The sequence below is a fragment of the Bufo gargarizans genome, chromosome 4, assembly GCF_014858855.1.
Source record: "Bufo gargarizans isolate SCDJY-AF-19 chromosome 4, ASM1485885v1, whole genome shotgun sequence".
NCBI classification, from domain to species: domain Eukaryota; kingdom Metazoa; phylum Chordata; class Amphibia; order Anura; family Bufonidae; genus Bufo; species Bufo gargarizans.
Genome location: NC_058083.1, coordinates 404,475,519 through 404,489,202, shown reverse-complemented (window position 1 = coordinate 404,489,202; position 13,684 = coordinate 404,475,519). Strand labels below are relative to the sequence as shown.

The window sequence follows — 13,684 nt, the reverse complement described above, 5'->3', positions numbered from 1 at the left end:
TGGTTTGGGTAAAAGTTATAGCGTTTACAAACTATGGTACAAAAATGTGAATTTCCGCTTTTTGAAGCAGCTCTGACTTTCTGAGCACCTGTCATGATTCCTGAAGTTCTACAATGCCCAGACAGTATAAAACCCCCACAAATGACCCCATTTCGGAAAGTAGACACCCTAAGGTATTCGCTGATGGGCATAGTGAGTTCATCAAACTTTTTATTTTTTGTCACAAGTTAGCGGAAAATTATGATGATTTTTTATTTTTATTTTTTTCTTACAAAGTCTCATATTCCACTAACTTGCGACAAAAAATAAAAAATTCTAGGAACTCGCCATGCCCCTCACGGAATACCTTGGGGTGTCTTCTTTCCAAAATGGGGTCACTTGTGGCGTAGTAATACTGCCCTGGCAATTTAGGGGCCCAAATGTGTAAGAAGTACCTTGCAATCAAAATGTGTAAAAAATGGCCTGCGAAATCCGAAAGGTGCACTTTGGAATATGTGCCCCTTTGCCCACCTTGGCTGCAAAAAAGTGTCACACATGTGGTATTGCCGTACTCAGGAGAAGTTGGGGAATGTGTTTTGGGGTGTCATTTTACATATAACCATGCTGGGTGAGATAAATATCTTGGTCAAATGCCAACTTTGTATAAAAAAATGGGAAAAGTTGTCTTTTGCCGAGATATTTCTCTCACCCAGCATGGGTATATGTAAAATGACACCCCAAAACACATTCCCCAACTTCTCCTGAGTACGGCAATACCACATGTGTGACACTTTTTTGCAGCCAAGGTGGGCAAAGGGGCACATATTCCAAAGTGCACCTTTCGGATTTCGCAGGCCATTTTTTACACATTTTGATTGCAAGGTACTTCTTACACATTTGGGCCCCTAAATTGCCAGGGCAGTATAACTACGCCACAAGTGACCCCATTTTGGAAAGAAGACACCCCAAGGTATTCCGTGAGGGGAACGGCGAGTTCCTAGAATTTTTTATTTTTTGTCGCAAGTTAGTGGAATATGAGACTTTGTAAGGAAAAAAGAAAAAAAAAGAAAAATCATCATTTTCCGCTAACTTGTGACAAAAAATAAAAAATTCTAGGAACTCGCCATGCCCCTCACGGAATACCTTGGGGTGTCTTCTTTCCAAAATGGGGTCACTTGTGGCGTAGTAATACTGCCCTGGCAATTTAGGGGCCCAAATGTGTAAGAAGTACCTTGCAATCAAAATCTGTAAAAAATGGCCTGCGAAATCCGAAAGGTGCACTTTGGAATGTGTGCCCCTTTGCCCACCTTGGCAGCAAAAAAGTGTGACACATCTGGTATCGCCGTACTCAGGAGAAGTTGGGGAATGTGTTTTGGGGTGTCATTTTACATATAACCATGCTGGGTGAGATAAATATCTTGGTCAAATGCCAACTTTGTATAAAAAAATGGGAAAAGTTGTCTTTTGCCGAGATATTTCTCTCACCCAGCATGGGTATATGTAAAATGACACCCCAAAACACATTCCCCAACTTCTCCTGAGTACGGCGATACCAGATGTGTCACACTTTTTTGCTGCCAAGGTGGGCAAAGGGGCACACATTCCAAAGTGCACCTTTCGGATTTCGCAGGCCATTTTTTACAGATTTTGATTGCAAGGTACTTCTTACACATTTGGGCCCCTAAATTGCCAGGGCAGTATAACTACGCCACAAGTGACCCCATTTTGGAAAGAAGACACCCCAAGGTATTCCGTGAGGGGCATGGCGAGTTCATAGAAATTATTTTTTTTTGCATAAGTGAGCGGATATTGATTTTTTTTGTTTTTTTCTCACAAAGTCTCACTTTCCGCTAACTTAGGACAAAAATTTCAATCTTTCATGGACTCAATATGCCCCTCACGGAATACCTTGGGGTGTCTTCTTTCCGAAATGGGGTCACATGTGGGGTATTTATACTGCCCTGGCTTTTTATTGGCCTTAAAGCGTGAGAAGAAGTCTGGAATATAAATGTCTAAAAATGTTTACGCATTTGGATTCCGTGAGGGGTATGGTGCGTTCATGTGAGATTTTATTTTTTGACACAAGTTAGTGGAATATGAGACTTAGTAAGAAGAAACAACAAAAACAAAAACAAACAAAAAATTTCCGCTAACTTGGGCCAAAAAAATGTCTGAATGGAGCCTTACAGGGGGGGGGGGGGGGGGGGTTAAAAACAGGGGGGTGATCAATGACAGGGGGGTGATCACCCATATAGACTCCCGGATCACCCCCCTGTCATTGATCACACCCCTGTAAGGCTCCATTCAGACGTCCGTATGATTTTTACGGATCCATGGATCGGATCCGCAAAACACATGCTGACGTCTGAATGGAGAATGGGGGGTGATCAATGACAGGGGGGTGATCAATGACAGGGGGGTGATCACCCATATAGACTCCCTGATCACCCCCCTGTCATTGATAACCCCCCAGTAAGGCTCCATTCAGACGTCCGTATGATTTTTACGGATCCATGGATACATGGATCGGATCCACAAAACACATGCGGATGTCTGAATGGAGCCTTACAGGGGGGTTATCAATGACAGGGGGTGATCAGGGTGATCACCCCCCTGTCACTGATCACCCCCCCCTGTAAGGCTCCATTCAGACGTCCGTATGATTTTTACGGATCCATGGATACATGGATCGGATCCGCAAAACGCATGCGGACGTCTGAATGGAGCCTTACAGGGGGGTGATCAATGACAGGGGGTGATCAGGGTGATCACCCCCCTGTCACTGATCACCCCCCCCTGTAAGGCTCCATTCAGACGTCCGTATGATTTTTACGGATCCATGGATACATGGATCGGATCCGCAAAACACATGCGGACGTCTGAATGGAGCCTTACAGGGGGGTTATCAATGACAGGGGGTGATCAGGGTGATCACCCCCCTGTGACTGATCACCCCCCCCTGTAAGGCTCCATTCAGACGTCCGTATGATTTTTACGGATCCATGGATACATGGATCGGATCCGCAAAACACATGTGGACATCTGAATGGAGCCTTACAGGGGGGTTATCAATGACGGGGGGTGATCAGGATGATCACCCCCCCCCCCCCCCCCCCCCCCCCCGTAAGGCTCCATTCAGACGTCCGTATGATTTTTACGGATACATGGATCGGATCCGCAAAACACATGCGGACGTCTGAATGGAGCCTTACAGGGGGGTGATCAATGACAGGGGGGTGATCAGGGAGTGTATATGGGTGATCACCCGCCTGTCATTGATCACCCCCCTGTAAGGCTCCATTCAGACGTCCGCATGTGTTTTGCGGATCCTATCCATGGATCCGTAAAAATCATGCGGACGTCTGAATGGAGCCTTACAGGGGGGTGATCAATGACAGGGGGTGATCAGGGAGTGTATATGGGTGATCACCCGCCTGTCATTGATCACCCGCCTGTCATTGATCACCCCCCTGTAAGGCTCCATTCAGACGTCCGCATGTGTTTTGCGGATCCGATCCATGTATCCATGGATCCGTAAAATCATACGGATGTCTGAATGGAGCCTTACAGGGGGGTGATCAATGACAGGGGGGTGATCAATGACAGGGGGGTGATCAATGACAGGGGGTGATCAGGGAGTGTATATGGGTGATCACCAGCCTGTCATTGATCACCCCCTGTAAGGCTCCATTCAGACGTCCGCATGTGTTTTGCGGATCCGATCCATGTATCCATGGATCCGTAAAAATCGTCTGAACGGAGCCTGACAGGAGGGTGATCAATGACAGGGGGGTGATCAGGGAGTTTATATGGGGTGATCATGGGTGATCAGGGGTTCATAAAGGGTTAATAAGTGACGGGGGGGGGGGTGTAGTGTAGTGTTTGGTGCGACTTTACTGACCTACCTGTGTCCTCTGGTGGTCGATCCTAACAAAAGGGACCACCAGAGGACCAGGTAGCAGGTATATTAGACGCTGTTATCAAAACAGCATCTAATATACCTGTTAGGGGTTAAAAATAATCAGATCTCCAGCCTGCCAGCGAGCGATCGCCGCTGGCAGGCTGGAGATCCACTTGCTTACCTTCCGTTCCTGTGAGCGTGCGCGCCTGTGTGCGCGCGTTCACAGGAAATCCCGGCCCTCGCGAGATGACTCGTATATGCGTCGTCGTGCGCAGGGCTGCCGCCTCCGGACCGCACATCTGCGTTAGGCGGTCCGGAGGCGGTTAAATAGATTTGGTGAATGCTGTGTGTCTATGGAGACTAATGTGCTTGACTTGTTTCCCGTAGTATCTAGCTGCCAGATAAACCGAGTAATTAGCCATCCAACTCTTCCAATTACCATCACTGCTCATGAAGATCGTCACATCAAGTTTTACGATAACAACACAGGTATGGATATGAGCTTTATGTAATTTACAGTCCTGAGATGCTTGGCATATTTTGAGAATATCGAGGACTTGATCTCCTCTCTGAAATACCTGGTAAAAGTACAGAATAATGGTTATGAGACAAGTTTGTATGAAAATGATAGTTAACAATACTGCTGTTGTAGCAATCGCAGTAATACATGTCCGATCTTCTGAAGCATTCATTGTCAAACATTTGGTTCTCTCCAGCTGTTTCCTTTCTTCCTTTTGTTTCCGATTTTGAAACTACTTTTGGCCTGTGTTCCTACTACCTTCCTGTATTGAAAGGTTCCTACAATATATTGTCCTTCTGTATATAAACCAGTTTTTGCATTTGCGCATTTAGGGGCAGATTCATCAAATTGGTATAAAATAGAGCTGGCTTAGTTGCCCATAGCAACCAATCCGATTCCACCTTTCATTTTCCAAAGAAGCTGTGAAAAATTGTAGGAGGAATCTGATTGGTTTGCTATGGGCAGCTAAGCAAGTTCTACATTACACCAGTTTGATAAATCTCCCCTAGTTTTTATGTTTGGGGGTATTACGACTTTTTGATTACTTTTTAATCAGTTATTTTTCAGCGGTTACAGTGACCAAAAAACAGCAATTTGGCCACTTAATATATTTTTTTTTTATGGCATTCACTGTGCTGGATGAACATGTTGTTTTTTAATAGTTCTGACATGGCTAGACCAGCTGTTTTTAGTTATTTATTTACTTTTATATGTAAAATTGGGGAGGGTGGCATGATTTTAATAATAATCTTTATAGCGCCAACATATACTGCAGTGTTTTACAATCAGAGGGTTAATGTGCAAACAAAAGCATAAATGACGTAGAAACGAACAAGTCAACAAAACAAAATGCAATGAGCGACCTGCCCGCAAGAGCTTACGATCTATGAGGAGATGGGGGTGACACAAAAACCAGTCACCAAACAATATCTGTGGTGGATACTATTGGATGATGGATCAGGCTCTGAAGAATAAGGGTGTGAATGGACAGTTCTATTATGCAGCCAGTATCTGTGTTTTGCGGATCCGCAAAATAGGCAGCGGCTGTGTGCATGAGCCCGAAGACTAATAGATTAAAGCACGCTGAGTAGAAGAAGCTGGTCAGCACTGTCAAGTGCTGCAAAGAGATCCAGGAGAATGTGTAGTTACCGTTGCATTTGGCTGTCCAGAGGTGATTTGTCACTAATGGAGTGTAGATGGTGGAAACCAGATTGTAAAGAGGGGAGGGTTAAGGTGAACGTTAATAGGGAGATGGTGGATGAGACGAGAGTAGACCAGGTATTCCAGAAGTTTAGAGTAGGGGCAGGTCTGCTGTGGAGGCTGGTTCAAGAGATGTATTTTTCAGTAATGTTATTATGACAGTGTTTGAAAGATAAGTGGAAGATGCCAAAACTTTTTATTTTTTTTAGTCCCCCTAGGGCACTTGAACATATGTTCATTTAATAGTTTGCACCATGGTTTCCATTCGTAATGAAAATGGATTGCAGCTTCTGTTATGTATCAGTTGCGCCAGACCGATCACCTCTCCATTGCCTTGTTCAGTCATTTTGATGAAAAATAGCGCAAAATTTGCAATTGCAAACAAGGACTCATCACAGATGTGAACAGAGTCTAAGAAACATCTCGCTTTATTAGCATGATGTCAGTTTGTTATTAATCATTTTTATCTTTATGTTAATGTATTTATTTTCCCCCTCCAGGAAAACTCATCCATTCAATGGTTGCACATTTAGATGCCGTAACAAGTTTAGCCGTTGATCCAAATGGATTGTACCTGATGTCTGGCAGTAAGTATTGCTATCAAGGATTAAAGTTACTCATCACTTCTGTAGAACATTTTAATAGTATGTGCCACGGGTCAGGGGTCGCGTCATTGGGGTGAATTATACTAGTGAGCTCATCAAGTTACCACAGATTCCCACCCACCTATTCTAGATGATGGAATTATGCTAATTTACTCCCCTAGATTCTAACACCCCAATATTTTCTATCACAATAGCTGCCACCGCCTATACTATAAGGCAATAGGGGCCTATACTCAGATATTCTCTCAACCCAAATTTAACACAGTAACACAGGTCATCTATATGGGACCTAAAGTCCTCTGAAACACTACTGGTAACGTTATTCCCTCCGAAAGAGCATGTTTACATTTAATACACAATGCAATACAAAAAGAAAGTCAGATAAAAGATAAAAACTAAACATACATACAATAACAATGCAGTGAACAGATAAAATAAAAGGGGTACAATACAGAATATTGGCTTACTGAGATGCAGCAGTAATATTCCGGCTGTGGGGACAGCTGAAGATATGGGCAGTCACTCCAAACGATGTGGATCCCCAAAATGGCTGACCATTACCTGTTACCAAGCACCCATTTTTATCCCCCCTCAGCCAAGGGGTGGGCTGTGAGGGACCCTCCGTCCTTTCGGTCCGGCCTTCTGGGACGTCTGATATTATTCCGGTTTCTGCCGCACCTTCCCAGAAGACTGACTGAGGTGGCAATATGAATCACGGCGATTCCTCGCTGTATGATAGGGACTGCGGGTACAGGTATGATCCCATAATCTGAGTCGCTCCGTCCCGGTCATACAGACACCAAATGTGATTGAGTTATGATTTCCAGAAGGCCAGATCCTGAATACTGGAAATGCCTCCTGTCCAGTATGGCGTGCATAGACTCTGCCTGAAGCCCATGTCAGGCTGAACACATTTTTAGGGTTCTGAGACTGTGGGTGCCATGAGGTCAAAGTTATGGCTTCCGATTTATTATTTCATTCATCTACTGAATGGCTTAGACCACCCACTGGTCTAGCAGCCAACATGTCTAGGGTGCCTCTGCATTTTAAGTATCCCCCTCCCAGGTCTTTATTAGGATGCCCAAATGGTTTGCAATTATCCAGTGCTAAATGGGGGCTTCCTCTGAGAATGTGGAGTGTCTCACCTAGTCTTCAGACGGGCTGGCATCTAGAGGCACCATTTGCATTTCCTTAATAGATCGATTAGCCACTGCTATACAATTAGCTATTGATGATGTAAGTTTAGGAAAATATGAGATCTATTCATCTGTCAACCTCAGATTTCGTTACAGTATGGAACACAAGGGAATAGATATTGTACTATCCTTACAGGCTATGTACACCTTTGTAACCCAAATTATATATATTTTTTTTTATTGCATCTAGTGCATCTACAATGAAAAGAAGCAATTTTGCACATAGCCTTCATTGAAGATGTCCACCCATTTTGTATCTACAACTGCTCTCCTGATCCCATATTATACTCCCTTCCATTTGTCCACTCTTTCTTCCTCTCACACATTTGGTATATTAGTTTCCTCCTAATATCCTGTTCAGTACAGATAAGAGAGTGTGACTACAGTGTTTGTTGTCTGTCAATACAAAAGTGTGTCTTGCAGCTTGAGAGACAGCAGTATACTATTGAAGATTAAAGGGGTTTTCCAAGGTTTTTTTTTTTTTTTTTACTGATGACCTCAGGATAGCTAATCGGTATCTGATGGGTGGGGGTCTGACACCCGGGACCTTGCCGATCAGCTTTTCGAGAAGGCAGTGAGTGAAAGACCACTTTCATAGACAGTGCCGCCCAAATGACCTTATCTTTATACAGCAGGTGCAGAAGACTTGATACAGCTGATTGAGAGCTAGTGCTCTTTAATTTATGAACCTCATAAGTGGAGAATAGCACCCCATACTCTAGTTCAGGGGGTTGCACAGTGGTGGGTTTTTGACACGTTATTTTCAAATGTAAACAACCCTTTCAATTCCTGTAAAAAGTATTGCTCTTGTCCATGAGCTGTATCCAATATTGCAGCTGAGCTGTAATATCAGAATACACCCATGTACAAAAAGGGACACGGTTATTGGGGAACACAACAGAGCCCTTTTGCTTGTGTAAGAAAACCCATTCAAACCACAGTTATCCACTTGTGCATAAACCTTAAAGGGAGCCTGTCATCGAGTTTATGCTGACCTCACTGAGAGCAGCATAAAATAGTGACAGAAATGCTGATGTCAGCGGAGTGTCTCTCTTGAGCTTAAAGTGGTTGCCGACAACTAGCATTATAATCGTTACAGCCCAGGCCTTGAAAAGAGTCAAATCTACCGGAGAAGAGTCATGGTTATTCATAATCTCCTGCTCATCTGCTGATGATTGGCAGTTCTCTCCTAGAGAGAAAGAAAGAAAACTCGGTAGAAGACTGTCAGTCATCGGCAGGTGGGCGGGAAAGCAGGAAGTCATGAATAACCATGACTCTTCTCAGATGGCTGTGACTCTTTTCCAGGCCCAGTCTGCAATGATTGTGATGTTGGTTCTCAGCAACCACTTACTTTTAACCTATAAATGACAGACCGCAGAAATCAACTCACCTGTCTCTACTTTATTCTGCCGTTAGTATGGGCAGCATAACGTTGATGACGGGTTCCCCTTTAAAGGCTTCGCCCAGTCTCAGGAGGAAACCAGACAACACAGGGATCATTTCTTAGCTCGCAGATACGACGGCACCAACCCATTCTCCATTTACTATATTTTAAAAAATGAACACTGTGAATGTACTGTTTTGGGGCACCTCGCTTCCTAAAAAAATTTCATGTACACCCGATTATTGATTTTAGACCATTAACGTATGTTTCTTTATTTAAGGTCATGACTGTTCTATACGTTTGTGGAACTTGGAGAGCAAGACCTGCATACAGGAGTTCACTGCCCACCGCAAGAAATCGGATGAATCTATTTATGATGTGGCGTTCCACCCATCCAAGTGCTACATAGCCAGTGCGGGCGCAGATGCTCTTGCCAAAGTTTTTGTATGACACCATGCTTACCTGTAGTTTTTAATTTACTGAAGCAGCCACATGAAACCAGAGACAAGCTACTAATGACTGAAGATTTGATTTAACCGGCCGTTCTTTTCTTCTTGTGTTCAATAATCAGGATAAGATGTTGTGGGCTTAGTTTTGCGGGGTGCTGTTTTCTAAATGAATGGTTTGTTCAGGGTGCTGTGAACTCGACTCGTGCTTGGAGCCAGGATTCTGTCTTTCAAATGACCTCTGAGCTACAGTATAGCAGCATTTTATTTTTAAGAGTGCACATTTGACCAGGCAGGCCTGGATCAAACTAATTTCCAACCTCTGGCGTATTTTGCGGTTATGGCAAATGGGACAATGTAAAAAATAAAAATAAAAAAAAACCTGGCCTGTGGGATGGCAAATAACTACAATATATGAAACACATTGGGGCAAGTCCTTACCACTCCTCTTTCTCACTTACAGCTCCTGCAAGCGTATTTGGTGGAAATTACAGACCTCTTACTTGACAGTTCTCATTGTGTATCCTTCTCATAGTGGCACTGTCGATTGAGAAGGGAAGCATTTCCCAGACCATTGGGGCTGCTAGTAACAAGTGAACTCAGTGTAAAAACAAGACAAAAGAACACACCTTCTATTTTAACTGCTTTGTTTAGTATCCGTTGTGTTGTGTTCTTTGAATGTACTTCTGGGTAAAATACCAAAATAAATTTCTAAAAGGGATAAATGTGTTGAATACATGAAAGGTCCATTTTAAATATCAATTTCAATTGTTGGCGTCGTCAGAACGGTAGTGTTTCTATAGGGGTTTTTAGCCCTGATCGCGAGATTCCCCAAAGCATCAGTTTTACATTGTCTCCATTAGTTTTTTTTTTTTACACTTTTACAAATCTATAATGCCCCCCGCCCCCTTTGCAATTCTGCTTTTCATACTTGTACATAAGAATTTATCAAGTTTAATGATCTTTGTCACTAGACACAGGAAATAAATGACCCCATTCCTGTGCTGTTCCTGAGCTTGGTGCCCACTCTTTTGTGCATCTGTTATTAGATGTGCACACCATTAAATGTATTGCTGCCATTAAGATGTAATGTTTACACAGGTTGTCTAAGGTTAGAAACGCCACACTTGCCCATAAGCTGTGTTTGGTATTGCAGCTCTGCTCTAGTCATGTTAAAGACGCTGAGCTCTAACACCAAACACAGGTCAACGTGGACAAGTGTGGTATAGTTTATAAACTCTTTTTTTTCCTAACCCCAGACAACCCTCTTTTTAAATGGCACTATTTCAGTAGACTCTTCAAAAATATATTTATTAATATATAGTGTAGTGAACCATGGTGACTACACTAGGAGCTGATAGTGCTGCTGCATTACATTTACTTAGAAAAATTATGTGCCCCACACACAAACACACCATTCCTACCATCCCTTTTTTTTTTTTTTTTTTAGTGATTGATGTCATCTTTGTGAAACTAAGTGTTTTTGGCTGTTTAATATCGATGAACTCGGGATAGATCATCAATATCTGATTGATGGGGGTCTGACTCCTGACACCCCCACCCATCAGCTGTTTTAAAGAAACCTCGCCTCTTCCTAAGCCTGGGACGTCACGTTCTTTGGTCACATGGTCTCGGCCAGTGATGGGCAAACTGCGGCTCTCCAGCTGTTGTTAAAAACTATCCCATCATGCCCTGCTGTAGACTGATAGCTGTAGGCATACTGGGAGTTGTAGTTTTACAACAGCTGGAGAGCCGCAGTTTGCCCATCCCTGGCCTAAGCGCAGCTCGATCCCATTCAAGTCAATGGGCCCACGCTGCAATACCAAACACAGCCACTATCAAATTGGTGGTGCTGTGCTCTGTTAGCTGTGAGAAGTCTGCGGCTCTCACAGGAGCGCTGCAGCCTCTTTAAACAGCTAATTGGCATGGGTGACAGCTGTCAGACCCCTGCCTATCTGATATTGACCTATCCTGAAGGTAGGTCATCAATATTAAAGCGTAATTACACTTTTTTAAATGTTTGATATGTCATAGGGACAAATCAAAAGTGTTGATTTGTCGGGGGTCACAGCTCTGAGACTCCCCCCAATTGCTAGAACGAGGTGTTGGAAGCACTCAGTCGAGCACAGCTTCTAGCTGCTGAGTGCAAGACTGTAGCTGTGCTCATAGACTTTCTATTGAAACGGTCTACAGTCTTGCGCTCAATGAGGAGAAGCTGCACTCGGCTGAGCGCTTCTTGCCCTCATTCTAACGATTGGTGGTGGTAGAGCTGAGACCCCTGCCGATCAATACTCCTGAAATGTCTTACATCTCAAAAATTTAAAAATAAAAAGTGTAGTTACTCTTTAAACACCCCGAAGACCTCTTTTAATGCAACATATCTTGTCGCCCCATTAGAACAATGCACCTGGACTTTAACATTATACACTGATCTTTGGTTGTTGCTAGTCTTTCTCAGAGTGGCTTGGGAACACTGTTGGCCTCTTGTAACAGTGATATTTGTGCAAACTACATTTAAATGGCTGCACATCTAAGAAGAAGCAAACTGAAACGCCACTGATGTAACACAATGATTTTAATATCTTCGGTTTGTTTAAAGGAAAGAAGTGAACTATGTGGCTTTTTACTTAGACATTTGAAATTGTGGATTATTTGTGTATTTGACTTTTTGTTCATTTTTTTTTTTTCTTACTTTCTTTTTAGACTAAGTAATTACAAAGATTTATTTGGAAATTCTAAAAAAAGCTATGTATATTATATATAAATATATATATATATTGTAAACATATATTAAATGTGTTGAGTATGGGATGACTCAAGGGGTGCATTTTAATCTTTTTGTATTGAGTTCTTCTAAGTGTACACAAAGATAATGGTATGGGTATGACATTGAGTATTTTGCTGTTACATACTATAATACAATTTGCAGCTGTTTCAATTGATGTACATACATCTTAAGTTGGCATGCTTGTTTTACTGACTGTAACATTTAGTTGATTAAAACCTGAATGTAACGAAAAATGTCTATTTAAACTCAAGCAAGATAGAACAATACCACATTGCCATCTGTTGTAGTTTAATTATAGGAGTAATCAAAGTGGACAGAAGGTGCCTTTAGTAGAGAGAGCCTTATGGAAGAAATAATCTACCGACCATATACGCAGAAGCAAGATTTGATACAGACGTCCTCGAGAAATTTATGTGCAAGTCGTATATGTATGTTCCAGTGTTCACAATTTTTATAAGGAATTGGAAATTTAGGGAAGAAAAAAATGTTTTCGCGTGAGGGCATCCATTTTAGTTGAACAGTAAAATGCACATTTTTGAATTTGTTTCCACTCTAGAACATGCAATATCCAATACTTGGCATGTTCCACCATTATTTTGTGAATGTGTACATATATATAGACAATATATTTGGACTGTAGAAATTTTGAAACATTGAAATTAGATTTGCAATCGACTGCGTGGAATCGGAGAAATCACATTTTGGTCCAAACCTCCATTGAATCTATGAGTATTGGTTATGTGAATTGAAATAAATATGAATGAGTGCTGGGTAAAGTCAACTTGCTATGGTAATTTTTATTTTCAATCTTTAATAAAGGGAAGACCACTTGGATGAATGGGTTGTTATTGATATGTAGATGGTGAAATGGCATTGTGAGTTCTAAAATTATGAATATATGTTGATGAGATCTCATTGCATTTTGTCTAGTGGTGCATTGTGTGCATTCTCCAGCGCTATTGGAATGGCTTCCTCTGGCTGTGGGGTGTTCCAATAACAATCTGCAGCTCAAAATTCCTTGCTCTTTGCAGATTTATCAATGATACGCTGTAAAAAAAAAAAAAAAAGTTCTAGAGGACTTCTCTGCAATATATGCTTTTAACTGACAGGATTTAAACATGTCCTCTAGCTGTAGGATAAGAGCGATTACTGAAACCCCAACAGCTCACCGGCCTAGCATGCACGCTAGCAATCAATTCATCTCTTTGGGACTGCCAAGCACCGTACTGTGTTCTCTTTGCCAGTCCCATAGAGCTAAATGGAGTAATAACACAAATGCTCGACTTCCACCCCATTTATATGGAGACACAGGATCCTCATTATAGCTGGGGGCCTCAGTTTTTAGATCCCCATTGATGATCAGATTCTTATCCTGTGGAGAAAATACTGGAGGCTTGTAAGTATAAGAACTAGACCATAGAACACTGGAAGAAGGTGGAATGATCTGGTGAGTCACATTTACATCATGTGAACAGGGTTTGCATATGTTGGTTACCTAAGGAAAAGACTGCACTAGGAGAAGAAGACAAGCTGACAGTGCCGTGCTCTGGGCAATGTTCTGAGAAACCTTTGCTCCTGGTATTTATGTGGATATTACTTTGACACACCTAAACATTGTTAAAAACAAAGTACATCCTTTTATGGCAAAGGTATTTCCTAATGGCA

At 42.3% G+C, this 13,684-nt stretch overlaps 1 protein-coding gene across 2 annotated transcripts in view; it reads left to right on the top strand.

Annotated features, from left to right (window-relative positions):
• Positions 1–12,857, top strand: part of STRN (striatin) — a 118,318-nt gene extending 105,461 nt beyond the window's left edge. For both annotated transcript variants that reach the window (XM_044288548.1, XM_044288547.1), the window contains 3 exons: positions 4,268–4,369; positions 6,101–6,187; positions 9,066–12,857. In XM_044288548.1, coding sequence (XP_044144483.1) covers positions 4,268–4,369; positions 6,101–6,187; positions 9,066–9,235 — 359 coding nt within the window. In that variant the 3' untranslated portion in view covers positions 9,236–12,857. The remainder of the gene's footprint in view (positions 1–4,267; positions 4,370–6,100; positions 6,188–9,065) is intronic.
• The last annotated feature ends 827 nt before the right edge of the window (positions 12,858–13,684 follow it).